Here is a 19,970-nt window from a genome sequence, read left to right as displayed (position 1 = left end):
CCCCGGTGATTCCTACACTCAGAAGTCACTTTCTCAAAAAACGGATCCAAATGTTGAAGGAACTTTCAAAATGCTTAAGAAACTTCAGAAGCATGAACTCCGGCTGAACCCAACACTGCAGTGTAAGACACCAGAGACTGGAAGACTGCGGCTGTACTGGGCCTGCAGCCCTGCCCACGGCAGTCTGGGGCTGCTTCGGGTTTCAGTGAAAGCGTGGAGACGCAGTGGCACCTCACCACGGAGACCCTCCACCAGAGACATGTAACGCAGGGCACTGGCCTTTCCCGAGTCGACATTTTAAGAGCTACTCAAACTGCCAATGTATTTAATCTGGTTTACGGTTTACTTGAAATTTGCTTATGTTTCATGCAGTCTGAATAAGCAGCTCATTAATACTAATGATACTAATACTAATACTAAATAGCTTTTTCTCAGAATTTCAGATGCCAGTGTCCTTCCACATACCTCCAGGGTGCCAGCAATCTTTCCTAACATTTCTAGTATCTAAATCATTTCAAAATGGGTGTAAGAAATGTGCAATCTTTCCTAATATTTCTAATATCGAAATCATTTCAAAATGGGTGTCATAAATGTCAACTAAGATTAGAATTGAACTCTCTTCTCTTGCCCAACTTTATGTGCGTGGTTCATCTGTGACCTATTTATTGAGGCCTTAAAGGTTGAGGCCTTTACATGTTTCAAAACAAACTGACATCCATCAACACCGCTGTTAGCTAAGAAAGCTCACTGCTTTCTGTGTCTCTATCAATAACGCAGGATATGATGCAAAAAGGAAATTAAAGTAGCAGGAATTTACTGAGCTTCATTCCAAGAACTGTACACGTTATGTTGTAATCCTTGTAATAATGTCCTAACTCAAAGGGTGGTGATTATGCCCACTTTACAGATGGAAGTTAAGGCATGACCAAAATTACAAGGTTACTAGGTGAGGGAGCTAGGATATAAGCTTTGGTGCTTGAGAGAGACTTATGGGGGGTGGAGAGGGCAGGTCATTATTTACCTTATACATACTGACTGCATGTGCTGTGTTTCAAAGAACTTTTTGCCTTGTTCTAACAGTGGATTAAAAAAAAAATCATTAAGATGATAAGAATGTGTAAAGAGGACTATGTTAATGACTGTTTTGGTGGTAATAGCAAAAGCTGGATGCAATAAAATGCTGGATTTGTTTAGTGATGGATAAAGTTTTACCGTTATACATAATTAAAACAAAATTTTTTTTTTTACTTGTAAAATTCTTCTTGAAAAAGTACCTTTGTTACTGTGGGTCTGAAATACCATTAAACCTTAATCCTTGCTATCTTCATGGAAATAATTGTTTTAATAATTCCAGTTTTCATAAGGCAAGGTTTCGAAGGAACACAACAATCTCACAATGGCAAACAAACTGAACAAAACATTCTATCCTCCTATAATTTATTCAAGGAACCCATGAAAAATTACTACATAATTGCATAGACAATTATCTGTTAGCTACAAGCACTGTTCAGACTTCTACGTGGAAAGCCTGTCTGACTCAGGGAGCATTCTTCAGTACTACCGTGTTTTCCCGAAAATAAGACCTAGTCGGACAATCAACTCTAATGCATCTTTTGGAGCAAAAATTAATGTAACACCAGTCTTATTTTAGTATAAGACCCGGTATAATATAACATAACATAACATAACATAACATAACATAACATAACATAACATAACATAATATAATAAATATAAAATACGTAATACCGGGTCTTATATTAATTTTTGCTCCAAAAGATGCATTAGAGCTGATGGTTTGGCTAGGTCTTATTTTCGGGGGAAACACAGTGTGATAATGGCTATATTGAATGTAGAAAAGACATGAGAATTTACCATTAGAGCCTGAATTATGTAGGTTTTGTTCATTTTTAAACTCATGCTATATATTAGCATATACAATCCTTAGGATATACAATCCTTAGCATATACAATGCTTTTTGTCACAAAGCAAAGACCAGGAAATAAATTAACTATTTGTGTAATAAACACTCAAAATGAAATTTTTAGGTCTAAATAATCTGGTGTGGTTGTTTACATGGAACCTAGAAACTGAACTTCTGTTTCATTTGGGGCGGTCCAGATGGCCTGACGTTACTGTGACAGCTTTACTGGGCTGTATAATTATGGCTTCAAAACAAAATACCTATGTATCGGTCAAAGAATAGCAACACCCACAAGTTAGCTATAAATAAAGATGCTCAGAAAACTTGACCCTCAATGACGATGATGGGCCTGTTTCAAAGGTCAAAGGGCTCGTAATCAAATGTAATTAGAAAATTCAGTTTTTATGATCAATATATCTGAGAGTAATTTGAAAGTCTCCATAAAATATTTTGATTTTGTAAAGAGCTAAACTTTTACTTTACCTAAGAGTTTAATATACTAAACATAAATTAATGTAGTCTATTTAAAAGTGAAATCCAATCTCGGTTCAAACGTTTGCTGTTTGTATTACATAATTTCCTCGACCCATCTAAAAAACATAATTTGACTCAGGTTCTCACCTTCTCCCGAAACGGCTGGCTTGGCTGCTGGGGAAGCTACTCTCTTTAGACTAGCCGGACTTTCTGAAGAACCAGAATCCATGCTGAAAAAGGGAGGGGTGGGATGGGCAGAAAGTATTTTAATTTTTATCTTCAAAGAAATCAAACGAATGACATTGATTTTTTAAAACTGCTTAACATTTAAAACTTTGAACAATCTACAGATGAAATAGATGCACTTAGTTAAAACACACGGTAAGGTACAAGAGGCCTGATTCTAAGCTTATATATTTGTTTTTCAGCACTATGTTATGCTGGACAGACAACCAACATATTAGTCTATTTCAAAGCAAGACTGATAGATCCTCAGCCAATTATTTCTATTTTTATCTTCTTAAAGCTCATACTTTGTTCTGAACATCAATACCGTTGGAATAATTAGACAATAACCTGGTTAAAGTTCCATGCTATAAGGTTCCTAATGAAAAAGATAATTCACTCTTCCAATTACTTCCCCAAATGCCGTCGGCCTCTAAGTATTCATATATATATGGCACAGTACAGGTACTAAGCTTATGAAGAGAGGCGTAATCTCCAACAAATCCACAAGAATGCTTCAGGTCTCAGAGTAGAACTCCCTTTTGCAGAAGTTAAGGAAAAGCAAGATATGCTGGCTTCCACAAGGGAGGGAAAAAATGACCATTTATCTGTAAAAGGCTCCCCTCTTGTTGACACATACTCTAGTTTTTGCAGTTAAAAGATCCAGAAGATAAAAGAATCCTGCAACTCCTATCTGAATCTAAACCCGTGCAAATAGTAATTTAATGACTGATATTGTTTTCATCTAATAGAAGCAGACAAACACAAAAATACCTTGTAGATTTCCTTATGGGCCCTGAAATGAGTTTCACGTAAGACTTGGGGAACCAACCCTTCTGACCTTGAACTTCTCCAAACCACCACATGTCTTGCTGTTCCAGGACGGTGATGACATCATTTTTGTTAAAATTTAAATGGTTGTCTTTCTTGGCTCTCCAAGGATACAGGGCTTGTGCCTGGAGCCCCTCCACCTTTTCACCCTTGTGTGGAGTAACATAAAGGACCTCTTGTTACTTTGTGATTTGTATCAATTCCGACCACACGAACATTCCTCTCCAATAAGAACACGCCAGCACACACACACACAGCCAGAGGACCTGCTCAGCGCAGGTGGTTACAGATGCTTCACAGTTTCCCAGTAATTGTTTATTTTCAAAAGTGGAGGTGAAAACCTGCCAGTCTACTCACAAAGCCATTGTCTGGCCATCTAGAGCTCTCTATGTAAACAAGCCAGGAGGTCATATTTATTCTGTTGCACCTGGCTGTGTGCTTTTTACATTTGGGTTCTATTTTAACTCTCAAGTTGCCCAGGGTAACCCCCCATCCCCCATTTCCAACCTGATCTGGATGTTCAGTGGGAGATCAATACTGGAGCAGAAATCTTACGAAATCCCAAAGGATAATTAACTGACAGCTTACTTCAGGTGGACACCGGAAAACATGCCCTGCGTTGGACTCTGCTTGTTTTAGTGCCCTTTTCAGAACAGAGGTTTGGTTAACCTAAATCTATTGTAATCACCATTGACTGTACATCTGTATGCAAGACATTATGGGGTTACCGGGATAAACAAAATGCCATCTCTGCTTCCCCAAAATAATTCAGGTTAAGACACTTTATTAACCATAAAGCATTATAAAAAGGGGACAGTATGATATTATTAGCAAAGAACTCACAATTAATAAGGAAGACAGAGATACAAACTACTATGAATACCACGTGGCAGAATGAAATATGCTAACAAGAGGTTCCAACCATTCACTGTGGGAACAGAGAGAAAAGAGGGATTAATTCTGCCTGAGGGCGCCAGGGAAAGCTTCACGGAGGAGGTGGCTTCTGAGCTAGGCCTTGAAGGATGAGCAGCATTTTGACCGCTAGGGCTTCGGAGGAAGGGCAGTCCAGGCCGAGGGCGCAGCACAGGTAAAGGCCTAGAGGCGGTACATGGTGAAGGGTCCAGGAAAAGGAGCAGAATCCAGGGGTGCGTGGGGCCTAGTTTCATGTAGGGGTGTAGTATGAGGTGAGGCTGGAAAGGAGGGCGAGGCATTTACTGTCTTTTTAAAAACGATGACACAATACCATTATAATAGCTTAAAACATTCCTCAAAAATACAACATCAAATTTCAATCACATACTTCATAAATGGACATGAACAAAGGATAATGCCCAACGACAGTTCATTCCAAACCAATTTGTACTTGCCTTCAGAAGACAATTGCATACAGACATTTGTATATTGCATATTGATGATTATGTCTGACGTGTGGAGAATATATGACAGGTCAAACAGTTTCAGCATCATGTTGATAACTTCTACACCCTAGTCTTCATGGGTTCTCACCTTCTTAAACCTACAACACCCTTATTTCTTCCACTTTCTCCACAAGATCTGACAATTAAGTTCGCGAACTTGTTGCAACGATGCTGAGAACCTTTTTTGATATCAGAGGGATTATTCATTATGAATTTGTAACAACTGGACAGTTAACCAAGTTTACTATTTGGAAGTGCTGAAAAGGCTTCGGGAACAAGTTAGACAACCTGAACTTTTCTCCAACAATTCATGGCTCTTGCATCACGACAATGCACCAGCTCACACGGCACTTGTCTGTGAGGGAGTTTTTAGCCAGTAAACAAATAACTGTATTGGGACACCCTCCCTACCCACCTGATCTGGCCCCCAATAACTTCTTTTTTTACCCGAAGATAAAAGAAATATTGAAAGGAAGACATTGTGATGACCTTCAGAACATCAAGGGTAATACGACAACAGCTCTGGTGGCCATTCCAGAAAGAGAGTTCCAAAATTGCTTTGAAGGGAGGACTCGGCGCTGGCATCAGTGCATAGCTTCCCAAGGGGAGGACTTCAAAGGTGACTGTAGTGATATTCAGCAATGAGGGATGGAGCACTTTTTCTAGGATGAGTTTGCAAACTTGTCACACCTTGTATACACACGCCTTCAAGTTCTCAGAGCTGGAAGGTTTCTCGGAATTTCAAACACCTGCCGGGGATCATCTATTCTTTGCCCTCTATTTTCTTCTCTTGCACTCACAGAGAACCCCATAAACTCACCACAGGGGCTCTCACAGCTCTTCTGTACTGTCTAATGCTCTCGGCCACTTCCACTTATTTCTCTTCAAGAATGGACCCCATTTCAACTGTGCCCTCAGGAGCATTTCAGAATCTTTTTCCCTGAGAAATCTTCCCTGTAACGCCTTGTCAATCTCTACATAGATTTGCCTGAATAACCCAGCCAGGGGTTGGCCAGACCTTGGACCCTGTGTTTAAATCCCAAGTCTGTCACTTCCTAATTCTGTGACCTTGGGCAATTACTTAATCATTCTAGGCCTCAGTTTCCACATCTACAAAACAGCAATACTTTCTTTAAAAGGCTATCAAGATAAGATCTATCTATGGTACGATGATGGCAATAATCGTAACAGTGGCGGTAGCTTTTACTGTCATTACTTCTAGTCCCAAACTGTGAAGTGTTGCCAGAGAAAGCTAAGACAATGTGCAATGACAATGAGATTCAGGCTAAATTCAGTAGCAATTCTTCATGCTTTGCTGAATTCCTATTTGGCACACTGTGCAGGCCCTCGGGGTCCCCACCCACGACTGCTGCCAGCAGCATTATCTGAACTTCTTTCTCTCCTTTATTCTTCTCCAACCTCTCTTCACCAGTCCTCTCCCAGAAGAAAAAAGAATCCTGTCTCTTTTCTGTGCTTTTCACCTTGTTTCCACCTTACACTGATTATATTCTCTGGTACCTGGCTTTTTAGTCCCTTTCTCCACTGGCAACACGGTTGGTTCACACCTTTCCCCGTGCTCTCCCTCCACCCTGCTCCTTCTCTTTACTTTTACGAGTCTTTTCCCTTTCTCACCAATCATTTCCTCTTTCACCCCTTTGCAATCTGGTTTATCCCACTCTATTGCAGGTCACAGATACATTCTACATGCCATATTGCATGGTCTCTTCTTTGCCCTGATCACCACCTTTAGTACCATGAGCACCACTACCACCCCTTTCTGGAAATTGCCCTCTCCCTCCTCCACCACTGAGTTACCACTGAGCATGAGACACGTGCTAACTGCAGACCAGGGACAGACAAAAAGGAGCAGCTGTAAGAAGCCGCCCTCCCTCCAGCTCACAGAATGCACATGCTCTGTGAACTTTCCACGTCCCCCTACGTCCTTTTGCCTTTGAAGACCTCACACATGTCCTTAAATCTGATCTGTGTTCCAGGAAGGACTACTGGATGTCCCACTCTCACCTTAAACTTAACACGTCGAAAACCCAGTTCCTCCCTCTAACTAGAAATCAATTTCTCTTTCTGCCTTCTTTGATTCTCTTTAAGGTCAAATCCTTTTTCTCAATCCCAGACCTCTTCTCTCCTTTTTGCTCCCACAGGCATTGTGACTCCATCCTCTAACTGGTGTCACTGTCCCGACGTCCTCTGCTCGAACCTTCCTGTACACGACTTCCACACGCATCTGCCCGGATCAGAAACTGTCCCTGGTCCCCAAGCCTGCCAGATGGACATCTGCTCTCGTTTGGTTTGATTAGTTAGAGAAATTTCATTCCTTTATCTTTATTGTGTGAAGTAAAAACAGAAATATTCGGAAAAGCCACCGTTATCCCTTCAGAAATTACTTTTCTTAGTAGGGCATTGAAGAGCTTCCCATTAACCTGCCATCAGTCTGTGTTTTCTAATAAATGCTCAATGGTTTAGCCAAATGGACTGACCCATGACTTCCCCTAAACACTCTCTGATTTCCTACCTTAAAGCCTCTCCTCATAGTATTTTCTGTGTGACATGCCAGGACTCTCCATTTCCTCATAAAATCTTACCCACTGTTCAAGATGCAGTGCAAATGCTACTTCCTTAAATAAGCTCTCCAGCTCAGCCCAGGCAGGAGCAGCTTACCCCCTTCTCACTATTCACAGCCCCTTCCAGGGAACTGGACTGCTGGGAAAACGTGAACAGGATTGCACCCTGCCAGCTGACCCAGATACACATAATGAGGCTTCCTTCTAAATGACACAGTGGACCAGCATTTGCTGAATGTGTTGGTACCCTGTAGCATGTAGGTCTTCACGCTCCCACAGACTGCTCTTACCTGGCCTAAGACAGGAGATGGAGAGGAGCCAGTGGCCGTGGCTGGAGTAAAAGCAGATCTCTGCCTTAACTGGCCAGCACTCGGAACGGTGAGCGAGGGCTGGGCTGCCCATGCGTCCCAGTTATCGGTTTCGGGTTTCTCATTCATGCTGGTGGGCCACCTGGAAGGAAATCACACCACCGTGAGGAGCAGGTACTTCCTAAGGCATCGGCCTTTCCCCACAGTAAACACAAACCCCCGGTTTGGATCTGAGCTTCGCACACTAGCAACAAACCTCAGGCAAATCATAATCGTTTCTCTGAACCTTGATTTCCTCATAGATACAATGGGAACAATATCTTGCCACTTTGGTTGGTTGAGAGGGTCACATGAAATACTGAATAGAGAAATACTTTGTAAATCTAAAGCATCAGAGAAACACCCTCACCTGACCAGTATCATCAGTGTAATAACAATAGCTAAATCAGCAAAAAAAGAAGCTATGCACCAGAATGGAGAACATGCCAGCGTGGTAGCTGGTGCCTCTCAACACCATTTCTCTGTCCTGTACATCATACAGTAAGCACCCAGCTGGAGGCCTACACACCGTGGGGACTACAGTATTCTCAGGGCGCCCAGTTGTCCTGGATTTCTGGGACAGGGTGAATTTTGTAATTTTATACTTGTAAATAAACACATCTGTGTGAATGCAGATCTAAATGCAATTTACTTTTTACATCATTGTAAGACATGAACTAATTTGAAAAATCAAAATAATTCCTTTGTTAGACTGCACATTGTGTTTTGGGGTTTGGGAAATAAGATGCCCATGCTCATACCAGGACACTGCACACCACACATTTAATGTGGAAAACAGGCACCCCGATTGGACCCGCAGCCAAACAAAATCCTGGAAGACGTGGTATCTGCCTTTTATTTCAGCCTAAGTTTAAAAAGTCAGCACTTTTCAATCAAGATCAAGAAAGGAAGGAAGAGTTTCAACTTGAACTCATGCTAACGGAAGGCTACTTTTTAGCAGAGATTAGACAGGACGGAGCTTGTTTAGCACTTTCAACCGTTTATATGAAAATAAGTATGAAGAACTTGCTATTCTTTACATCCTTCCCTCCACTTCCTCCAGCCCTTGGTCATTAAGCTCCTTTCTTTCCTCTATTTGACCCATCTGATCTTTCTCCAGCGTTGTCTTGACTCCTTGCCTCCGACTGGTTAGACTTAAAAAAAATTTTGAAACACTTTTTATTCAAATTACTTTTACTTGAATACTCGTATAAAATATTTTTAGACAAGTACACCTCTAGCTCATGGGAGGGTTCACCTACATGGCAAAGGTCTGCTCACACCTTTTTTTAATGCCATTTCCCGATGACCAAGGGCACAGTACGAACAGCAGCAGGAGAGTACATCTCCCCACTCCCCCGTGCATTTCTACACGACTAATCAAAGAGGAAAGACAGCTTTAAAGGAAACAACTTTCTATCTTATTCAAAGCCACATGACTGAACTCAATTTCTGTTTCTGTCCAGCGAAAAAGTACTATTTATAGTCAGGAAATGACTGAATATTTGCTGACTGACACGGACGTCAGACAGATTGTTAAGAAACTGTATTTCTCCATTTCTTCCACAAGAATGAAAGATATAGACAGATGACTGAATGAAACAAGAGACCAGGCTTTATTCTGTGCCAGGGCAAATCATTGTTGAGCAACGACAGACTTAATTCCAGTTCAGAGAACGTAATCCACAGTTTGCCAGTAGGCCAGCCAGAGAAAGTGGCAATGGAAGTGAGCCAGCTCCTTTATTCAGGGGTATAACCCCACACTATAAAAATACTTAAAAGAAAAAAAGAAGACCACTAGGTGAAGATTTCAACAGTCATGAGCAGTAGCACGCTGAACGTACGTGGAGCTGAAGTCGGCCCAGTTGTTGGGGGTGGTGGAGGGCTCGGACGAGGCCACTGTCAGAGGAGCAGGCGTCTCCCGCATGGCCAGTTTGGGTGCAGGGGTGGAGGTCGGGTCAGTCACTGGTTTCCCTGGAGCAGGAACCTCGTTTTCTGGGATTCGCTCTGCATAGTTTGCGGGAAACCATCCTGTCTTTCCTTTTAATTCTCCTCCAAGCCATCCCGGTTCTCCAGTTTGGCTTTCGTCCACCTGCAGCAAAGTCACAGACCCATTAAAGATTTAATCTAACCTGTAAAGACACCAAACGTTTTACCCAAACAAAGCCCCAAGCGTCCGACCCTGTCAGACTGACACACGGCACAGACGTTTCTTCATCTTATTCTTATACTGAGTCTGGAAAAATGGCCTCTAATTCAAGTTCCTATCCTTTGTGCTTTTTTCCCCCCACTTTTTCAAATAATGGAAGTTTAGATAAAGTGCCTGAAGTCCTAAGGCCCATAGTTTAAAATTTTTAGAGCTATTTTGAATTGGAAAACGATCTGACACACTTCATCACTCAGAAAGTAATATAATTTAATAATAATTTGACTTGGATTTATTATTTAAAGTTGAAAGCAAAGGGCACAATCGATATAAATTTAGCACTCTGAAATAACCTAGTAGTTACTCAGCACAGGGACAAGAAAGATAAAAAACGCAGCCTGAGATGATTTCCACGGGTAGCAAAGCTGACTGCTGTGTTTAGCCATTTAAAAGCCCCACAGATACATGATGAGAAAATTAAGGAAGTGATTATTTATAGCAACAGTCAATTTCACTAAGGTCCCATAGTTTTCTTTGGTACAAATTTAATTCGAATAGTCACAAAAGTACACATGAAAATATAGAATTCTGTTGTTTAAAATTTTCACAGAGGCTATTTATTAAACCAAGTGCTTTTCATATTTGCATTTTGTCTTAATTCTGACTCAAAAGGATCATTCGAAATCAGCAGAATGATTCTACTTATCTTTATGAGTTATCCCCACTATTTTATGAGCAACAGAACAATTTTGGAGGACAATTACATTCACTGTTAGAAAATTTATGTTCATCACTATAAGTCAAATAAGGGTTATCAGAGACTTGAGCTTATTTTTAATCCCTTAATATACACCTAAGGAGGATAAACATTGAACACTTATTTCATTGGACATTAATGATGCTTTTTAGAAATCACAGAAATGAATACGTAGGGTCTTAACATTGACTGGAAAAACTGACAAAAACGCTGATTTTCTAACCCACTCAAATATTCAGTAGAAAAACAAACAAAAAAAGCAAAAACCTATGAACCAAACATCTATCTGTATTCCGTGTAGAGTAATAGGGTGTAATATTTATCAGCTTACTTGAATTTTAAAAAATGCTTGGAATGGGGTGGAGAAAGTGGAATCCTCAGCTTACTATTTAATTCTACATGTTATTTACAAAATATCCCATATGTAGGGGACTCTTACTGTCATGGGTGAAAGCAATTTTTACAGCTGAGAATTCTCCAAAAAGAAGTTCCCGGAGACAAACTGCAATACTGCTTCAAAGCTTCTGTGTTTCACTTTGTTTTGCTTTGCAGTTGTTCTTCTTGCTAATACTGAATCAGATGGGAACACATTAGCCACTTCTCATTCAACTCCCTATGCTGTTTTGTTCTTACTTTCTTTTTTCTGGGAAGCCCCAACTATTTCTCTAGATGAGGATTTAAGATGACATTTTTCCACTTGGATCTTATTTTAGGCTAAACTCAAAGGGCTACATGCCTTTCCTTCCTCATTTATATTTATTGTGGTATTATGACATATTTTAACTTTACAAGTGCTTTGTACTGGAAACCTAGCTGTTCGTAGGCCAACTTGTGCCAGGGCCCCCCCCCAACATCTCAGTAGGTTCAACAACAGTCAAGTTCCGGCCCCTTCCATTCATTCTAGGACCAAAAGTGATGTCAGGCAGGAGGAATGAATTAGGACCCTGAGCCTCAAGACTGCAAAGTGTAATGATCAAGAGTAGGGCTCAACAATTAGACTGCCTCAATTTGAATACTAGTTCTACAATTTATCAACTGGTTGACCTTGGGCAATCTCCTGTTGCCTCAGCTTCTTCATCTGTAAAATGGGGATAACAGTACCTGTTTCATGGTTGTTGTAAGGATTGTTAAATATTAGGACACTGCCTGACCTGACATATGAGAAGAGTTTAAAGATATTTTTTTAAAGCCACTTCTATTGCCCAGCTCTGACTCTGTACTAGTTCTATCTGGGCTTTCACTTGTTCTAAAACCTTCGTCTCTACTTTACCCTCCTTGTCCAGTACTTTCTGGGTTTGCCTTCTGGCCAGTAGGTTGGTTCAACCTTTAGCTCAACCTGTGATTGTGGCCTGTCTAGAACTCCTACTGGTCTATACAAGTTGGACTTCCCAGAATGTCAGCTACTTTACTCATACCCTATGATCTACTGTCATTCCCCTGAGACCCAGGGTCTTATCTGGTCAACAAGACTTGGTTGACATATCTAGAATTTGATCTGAAGCCCTGAGGAAATGACCTACCCTAGTTGACTGACCACACCCACCCAGTCCCCTGATAAGACAGAAAGCATGCTTCCCCACTGAAAGGTGCTTTGTATACTTAGGAAGGGGAGAGGGTGCCTCTTACTTGGGGAAAAACATTACATAAGAACAGGAAAAGGTAGACATACAAGCTTCTAGTAACATGGCTGCCTAGAATGTGGACTTTTACATATATAAAATAGATTTATCTATTGGTGGCTATAAATCAAGGGGATTAACAACATTGGTCTTAATACAAGTTCATTTAACTTCCCACTGTTAGGTAGAAGTTAGAAAATATAGGAGGAGGCGGAGGAGAGGTTGGAGGGGGTCCATAGTGCCGACAGAAAAGCTCCTAACTAGCTTTGATTACTGCCTCCAGCAACATATCTGTTTTTACAACAGATGACAAGAGGTGATCTGGAGCAAGATAAGGATCCTGACCTCCACCTATCTTAGGAGTCACCTGACCTCCACCTATCTTAGGAGGTCATGCCCTCCCATGGAAGAGCATGTACCACTTTTCCCACCAAATCAATATGTAACTACCTCATCCCACCGACAAACTGTGAGTACTGGGGCAAGTGCTCTCTCTGGCACTTGAGCTCTCTAGCTCTCCCTCTCCCCCACCTCACCCGTTCTCTTTCCTGAGAAGGTATCACTAATAAACGCTGCTTGAATATTAATCAGCTTGATCTTTGGTTCTTCACCATGTCGGCAAGAAGAACCCAGACTCCCATGACACAACGGCAATACCTCAGAGCATCTGCGGTCATTCTAGTGGAACATTATCAAAGTGGGAAGTACAAACCCCAGAAATTGCTTATATGTCTGAGTATACATTACAGATCTAGTCTACAAGACGTTAGTAATTATACACTGTATACAGCAGGGGATACATGCAACAGTCTAAAACACACAGCAGCTATTGGGCTTTATTGGCTAAAGCTCAATGACATGACACCTCTTTTCTTAATGTTTATATGTGTCATGACTGCTACTGTCATTAGGTAGGTAACATTAATATTTCTAAAATCACACACTTTGTCATAGAGAAGGAAAACAGAAATTCCCTCTCCCCTCACAAGCATGATGAAGAACATGGCCAGCAAACAGGTTTAAACTGCCTACCAACTCAGACAAGCTCATGTGACTGCCTGGGACGTGCTGAGGAGTGTGGGAGCATTTGCCAGTTGGAAATATAAGGCTTCCCTCAAAATTCCTATATGAGGATATTAAAATTTTCTACAGCTCTAATCTGGAGGTTGGCAAATTTTTCCACTCACTGTTCCCACTATTCAACACTGCTATTGTAGCACAAAAGCAGCTGTAGACAATATGTAAATGAATGAGCCTGGCCGTGTTCCAATAAAACTTTATTCCAAAATAGGGAGTGAGCCGGATGTGGCCTACCCCTGGAATCATATATGGGTATTACTCCCTCAAAACAGCAATGATACTATGACTAATTGTTACTCAACAAGCTGAGCTCAGATGTTAAGGTTATGGAAATCTAAGAAGGCAGGAAAGATAAGGTATTGACTACATTAAAAAAAATATCTCCATCAAGAGAAAAGGTGAAAATGAGTTTAAATTGTTATGAGAGTTAATGCTAAGTTAGAGGAAAAACAATTTCCAGAATGGATAGACTGGTTGATGGCTGATAGCTGCTTTAAAAAAAAAAAAGTCTCCTTGGGTATTTCAAGAAAAAAATATTTTCCAGAAACAATTTAGGACTAGTCCTGACAGGAAAAAGAGATTCGATTTTATCAGTGGCTTGCTCAGTGGTTCCGGAAACTAACTCCCTAACAGAACCACCTGGAGAAGATTTTGAATCCTGTATTAGGGTTACGATTAGAAACACCCAGGGTCTCTGGAGGCGAGCCCTGGAATGCTTATTTTTTTAAAGCTCCCTGAGCAGTTCTAATGTACTCCATCTTGTACCCTCTAAAACCTGCTAAATAAAATGATCAGCCTGTGTTCTTAGAGTAAATCTCAACAAAACAGTAACAAGCAAAGGTCTTCTAATTTCTTAAGCTTTTGACATTATAGATGTCAAATTGGATTTATTCACCCTCCAAGTACGGGGACCTTCAGATTAGAAACAGGCCATAGATTTTCTAAGTGTCTAAGCCTTAGCTGTCAAGGTCAAACTCAACTAAGAAGCTTCCATTCACCTGTCTGAGCATATCAGTTCACCCTGATTCCTTTCCCCTTTGAAATTCCTAGCAGCATTGGTGAGTATTCATTGAGAATTTCATCATACATTGGCTTTTCAAAGTGTTTCTCCCTATTTCTCTAAAAATATTTTAAACATATGAATGATAGACATCTTATATTTCTTTGTATTATCAACAACATTCAGAATAGGACGATGTACAAGTTATCAATTTTTGTTAAACATAAAAAAATATTTTGGGAGAAAAGTGAATCAAGTTAGATGTTTGAGGAATCTGATGATTACTGTGCCCATAAAAAGTAAGTGAAGTCCTGATTATTCAACCAAGAGTGATTGACAGCAATGTTCTAACTGCATATTTTTCGTGCTCATGTGTCTTAACCACAAACTTCATAAAATAAAAAACTTATTATTATTATATGTTCATCCGCCCCCCCCCCTTTTTTTTTGCACTGATGGTTAACCTCACAAAGGTAATACAACTGAATGCCATTTGGCGGGTCATGCTGCCTTTGATAATATAAAATCAAGACACTGCTCTTTTCCCATGCCTTTGATAATATAAAATCAAGACACTGCTCTTTTCCCATCAGCAAGCCAATAAACGATGCCCAGTAGTACATTCCATAGTTCATTACATATTTGGGATATCTACAATAAAGCAAAAACCATTCTAGTCCCAGGTAGACATTCTCTGTTACACTTGTCGAAGCTGGATTTATTTTTAGTGTTTTATTAAAAATTACAAATGTTAATACATTTGTAAATATGAAAATCATGTAGAATTACATAAAATTAAACATGAAAGCCTCCTCTTTACTGGCCAGCAGTAACCACTGTTAAAAGTTTGATTTCAAGACTGTTAAGTATACACATATAAACATTCACATACACACATGTAGTTTCTTATTTAACCCAAATGAAATTATATTCTGTAAACTATTTCTGTTTTTTTACTGGAGATCTTATTTGTTGTATATATCGATCTATGTAATTTTTTTAACATCTTCATTAAATGTATTGTTTAGCTGTGTTGTACTTTATTTAAACCATTCCCTTATAGATGGACATCGGGCTGTTCCTTTTTGGTTTTACCAACAATGCTTTAGTGAATATCCATCTACACATATACTTGTACATATACCAAAAAACAGCCTAGAGAGAATAACAGAATTTTGAGTTTTCACTTTAAATAGGTATTGCCAAACTGTCTCTCAAATGACTTAGCTAATTCATACAACCATGCTGACAATGTTTATTATACCCACTTTTTTACATTCTTGACAAAGCTAGATATTATCAAACTTTTACACTTGCTCAGTTGAGAGATAAAAAAATGCTATCTGTCTTGTTTTTTCAACTTGTATTTTCCTGATCACCAATAAAATGAAGCATCTTTCTGTATATTTTTAAACACTTACTTTTCTTCATGTGTAACTGTCTCTTCCTATCTTTGGTCAACTTTTCTATGTTGTGAGTTTCTTTCATATTAATGTTTTGGAGTCTCTATGTTATATGGATAGTAACTTTTCGTCTCTTATGTATTTTGTAATATACAAATTTTAGTTTTTTCGTATTGTCATTCTGTCCATTTTTGTCATTTATGGCTTCTAGTTTTAACTTACACAGTCATTTCGTGGCCAGAAAATTATTCCAATATTCACCTTTGAAAACATATTTTTAGAATTTTATCTTTTAAGTTTAAACTACCTAGAATTTATTTTTGCCCGTGGCCTGAGATAGAGACTTGACCTAATAACCTGCCAAATACAGGGCCTTCAAGTTGGTCCTTAAATAGAATCTAGCAAAGAAAAACCTGGTACACAAACCTTTATTATAACTTTCTTCTTTTCTTTTTAAAGCACAACGTACTACATAAACTCAAAACATGTTTTTACTGCCGTGACAACACCCAAAGATATGTGTACTTACACAGAATTAAAGTGATTTAAAAGAACAAAACATTTAATAAGATGCAGACTTCCTGACAGATACATAGCACTTACCCATTCCCCTTTAACCTCCACCAGGAAAGCAAAGGTTCGAAAGCAAGGCAAAATATATATTTAATGAAATGTTTTATTCTTACAGTTTGTCTAAACTCTATTCATTTAGTCAAGCTGGTGGTTAACTAGCCAACTTGAAGAAAAGGACTCAATATCATTGTAACAAGACTATGTTTCCATAAGCAATATTTCCTCATTAAAATACAGATCATCTATAACATTTCCTTATCCTAATATTTGTAAGACTTCCTTATCTCAAGAAGAGAATATTACTTTTCTGCACCTTGTGTCCCAACAAAATCCAGTTTCAAAAACTTAAGCATTTTCTTTTAACAGTGTAAAAAGGCAACTTTGTAATGAGATCCTATCTGATGTCGCACTATACTTTCATAATTTTTAGATTCCTACTATTGCATGATATTTATATATTTTACAATTAATCTGCTTTAAAGGCATGGTATTTCAAAGATGAGGCAGTATGAGTAAAGCAGCTTCAGGCCATTAGAAAACCTGGTGTGGGAAATGGGAGGTGGTGGAGAAACTGCACCCGCCACCACCCTGCATCACCACCCATGGGTACAGAGAGGTGTGCCAACACTTCCGAGAAACCAGCAGTTCTTTCTGTCAAGAATGAGTGAGGCTGGCACCCAGCACGTTTTAGGCAATTCAAAAACTGCTGAATGAAGGCTGGAGTATATTTGAAGAAGGTTTCAATACTGTTACGGAGATTTTCATTTTTAAAGATTCTAGCACTTTGGCCTTGATTCCCCTATTTCCAGCCCATAATTAGAGAAAAAGCTATCAAAAAATGAAGGGAAAAGTGATGGATTTCTCTGAGTACCAAACACAATGTATTTTCTTTATATTTTGGCTCATTAAAGATCATATATTCTACTCTGAGATATGAGGCATATATGCAAAAGCATGAGGAATAGTACAACATCCTTTTATATTTTAAAGACATATAGTCCTAGCACAAGAAACATGTTTGTCTCAATTCTTAACTTTCCTAGTCCTTTTAAAATTCTGACCCATCCCATCTTTTTTTTAATCTTATGTTTTTATTGCTAACAGTAATGCAAAGTTTGACCACTTCTAAGACTCCTATTCTTAAGTTAATAACTAGATTGAGGAACTACTGTTTCCTTTTAGAAAATAATTTAGGTCAACAACATTGCTTTATTCTTTCTTAAACTGGTTACTACAGTGTTAATTACAATCATAAGTCAATATTTAATTAAGAAACCAGACTAACTGTATTTAATTCATTACTCTTCACACAATTCAAAGTTAATACAATCAAAGGGGAAAAAAAGATGCTTTTGACCCAAAGATACAGAAGTTATCACTGGCAATTATGAAAATGATAGAGTATTTTGCTCTTAAAACTATTGCTTAAAGACTACTCATAGCATATATGCAGTAATCTAAACTCTGAAATTACCAGATCTTTACAGATTTAAAAATATTCTAAGGCTGTGATAAAGACCCATTTTCTTTCACAACTCTATTTTAAAGTAATGTTAGAAGTTAGAATACATTTTTAAATGTCTTCTTTTATTCTAATAGAAAAAGAAGACGATTGAGCCTGTACTTCAAAAACCCAGATGCTGGATGACTGGATTTCACACTCACAGACAATTTCACAATTGTCAAATAAAGTCCCAGAAAAAGGACAGATGTTAATCATCAACAGAAATCACACTTTCACTGGAGTCGTTCTTACCATGACTATATCTCCCGGCTGGATGGTGATTTCATCATGACTTCTGGATTCAAAGGGATATAGTGCCCGGTAATAGACCACTTTTACATTCTCCTGTGCAGAAATCGTAAGTGGGCCTTTCTCTGTTTACAAAAGGAGTGTGTGGGGGGGAAACAAAAATAAAACATTACACGGAACACAAATGCATGACAACAAGCCAAATAACTGACATCTCCTCTACTGCCTACCTTAACATCTGAACTATTTCCATCCATTCAAGGAATTTCTGAAACACATACTGGATGCCAAAAGGGAGCCGAAACTGATGATGTCAGCACATCAAACCCACTGTTCGGAGACTCTCTAAACAAAGTCACCCCAATGCCAAGTGCAGTGAGGCTGTCTAAGGTCCCCATTCTCTCCCTCCTGGCTTAGGCTCCAGCAGTGCACATCTGTAAAGCACTAAGACCCCTCTCCCCCAACCCAGGCAGCAGCTCGAATGTGACCCAAAGTCTGGATCAGCCAAAAAGAAAAGGAGGGTAGGAAGGGGGCCAAGAAGAACAGTTTTCATATTAAAAGACATGAAAATGTTGATGTCTGCGGCCCTGAATGTAGTCCTAGAAAAGACAAGTACTGACTTCACCAAGAAGAGTTATGACTGATAATCCCTGGTAAATCGTCCTCTACATTTCCTTGGGAGGTGAAGTGAGCCCAAGGACGGGCCTTAGATGAAAAGGATTTCGATTTGAAATGAAATGAAATTTTAAAAAATGCATGCGAGCAGAGGATAGTTTTGGATCCTGGTTAACAATACTAATCATGGCCCTCGGAATTGTTTTACCCAAGTATTTTGACACATATCTCTTTTCTCTGAAAAGCAGTGAGGGGAAGATATTATCTTCATGGAGTCTTGAAACTGGATGATGTGCAAAACTTCCCACTGACTGAAGGAAAAAAAAAAATCCTCATTTTATACCAAGAGGAGACATAAGGAACTTAAACTAAGTGCCTAAAGTCAAGTAATGGTGAAATTCTTTTCATTATCAAAATGGTTGGAAAACACAGACTGGCCTTCCTATAGCATGTGGCTCTGATGGCCTGCCAGCCTTTCTCCCTGGCCTGCGTGCATCTTAGGCAGGGAGGGTGTCGGACAGAACTCTGAACCCTCACTCCTATCCCAGCCCACCATGTGAACCTTTACGGAATAGTGTGCTTCTGCCTTTTCTTTCTGTATACCAGTAAAAAGCGCACTGATATATATATATAATTTACCACACAAAGAAAAAGGCAATCGCTTTATTCAGCTGAGCATTATCTGCCACACGAGAATTTTAAAAATATATTCTAGTTTGCATCTGATATAACGGACGTGTTCTAGCTCGTTCAAAGTTTTTCATTTATCATTATTTAAAGAGGCAACTTATGATCAAAGGGCAAAAACAGCCACACTTTTCCAAAGGTAAAGAACACGGTGTTATGCAGTGCAGACTAAAGACAGTGAATGTCACGTCAGCACCGGCCAGGGGAAAGGGGACCACTTCCTGCTCCGGAGACAGCTCAGAACTCCCAGAGAGAATACGTGGAGGACTGGAGAAGCAGCAGGATCCTTCTGCAGGAAAGGTTCTGAGCTCTTTGGAATGAAGGGGGCTCGGTCATCAAACTTCATGCCATTTTTGTCTGCAAAAGACTTGTGATGCCAGTGTAATAATGGCAGCCAAAGGTTGGCATGGTGCTGAAGAATAAAACAGATCTAATGACCTAGAGAATGAACAGCTGCACTGTCCCCAAAAAGGAGACTGGCATTCTCACCTCTATTAATATAGCCAGGACAGGGCCTGATTAGATACAGAAATTTCTC

At 39.5% G+C, this 19,970-nt stretch overlaps 1 protein-coding gene across 12 annotated transcripts in view; it reads right to left on the bottom strand.

Moving 5' to 3' along the window:
- The window catches only part of ITSN1 (intersectin 1), a 179,492-nt gene that overhangs the window by 50,913 nt on the left and 108,609 nt on the right, over positions 1–19,970 (bottom strand). For 6 of the 12 annotated variants that reach the window (XM_081070736.1, XM_081070743.1, XM_081070746.1 and 3 more), the window contains 6 exons: positions 18,134–18,255; positions 16,408–16,422; positions 9,644–9,891; positions 7,743–7,902; positions 3,399–3,604; positions 2,547–2,629 (listed from right to left, as the gene is read on the bottom strand). In XM_081070736.1, coding sequence (XP_080926862.1) covers positions 2,547–2,629; positions 3,399–3,604; positions 7,743–7,902; positions 9,644–9,891; positions 16,408–16,422; positions 18,134–18,255 — 834 coding nt within the window. Of the gene's footprint in view, positions 1–2,546; positions 2,630–3,398; positions 4,646–7,742; positions 7,903–9,643; positions 9,892–11,228; positions 11,273–16,407; positions 16,423–18,133; positions 18,256–19,970 lie in introns of those variants that run through there. The other 6 variants (XM_081070740.1, XM_081070747.1, XM_081070745.1 and 3 more) reach the window with 3 other exon arrangements.

Source organism: Rhinolophus hipposideros (assembly GCF_964194185.1).
Source record: "Rhinolophus hipposideros genome assembly, chromosome: 2".
Classification (NCBI taxonomy): domain Eukaryota; kingdom Metazoa; phylum Chordata; class Mammalia; order Chiroptera; family Rhinolophidae; genus Rhinolophus; species Rhinolophus hipposideros.
The sequence above is the reverse complement of the archived record's forward strand: the minus strand, read 5'-3'. Positions and strand labels throughout refer to the sequence as shown.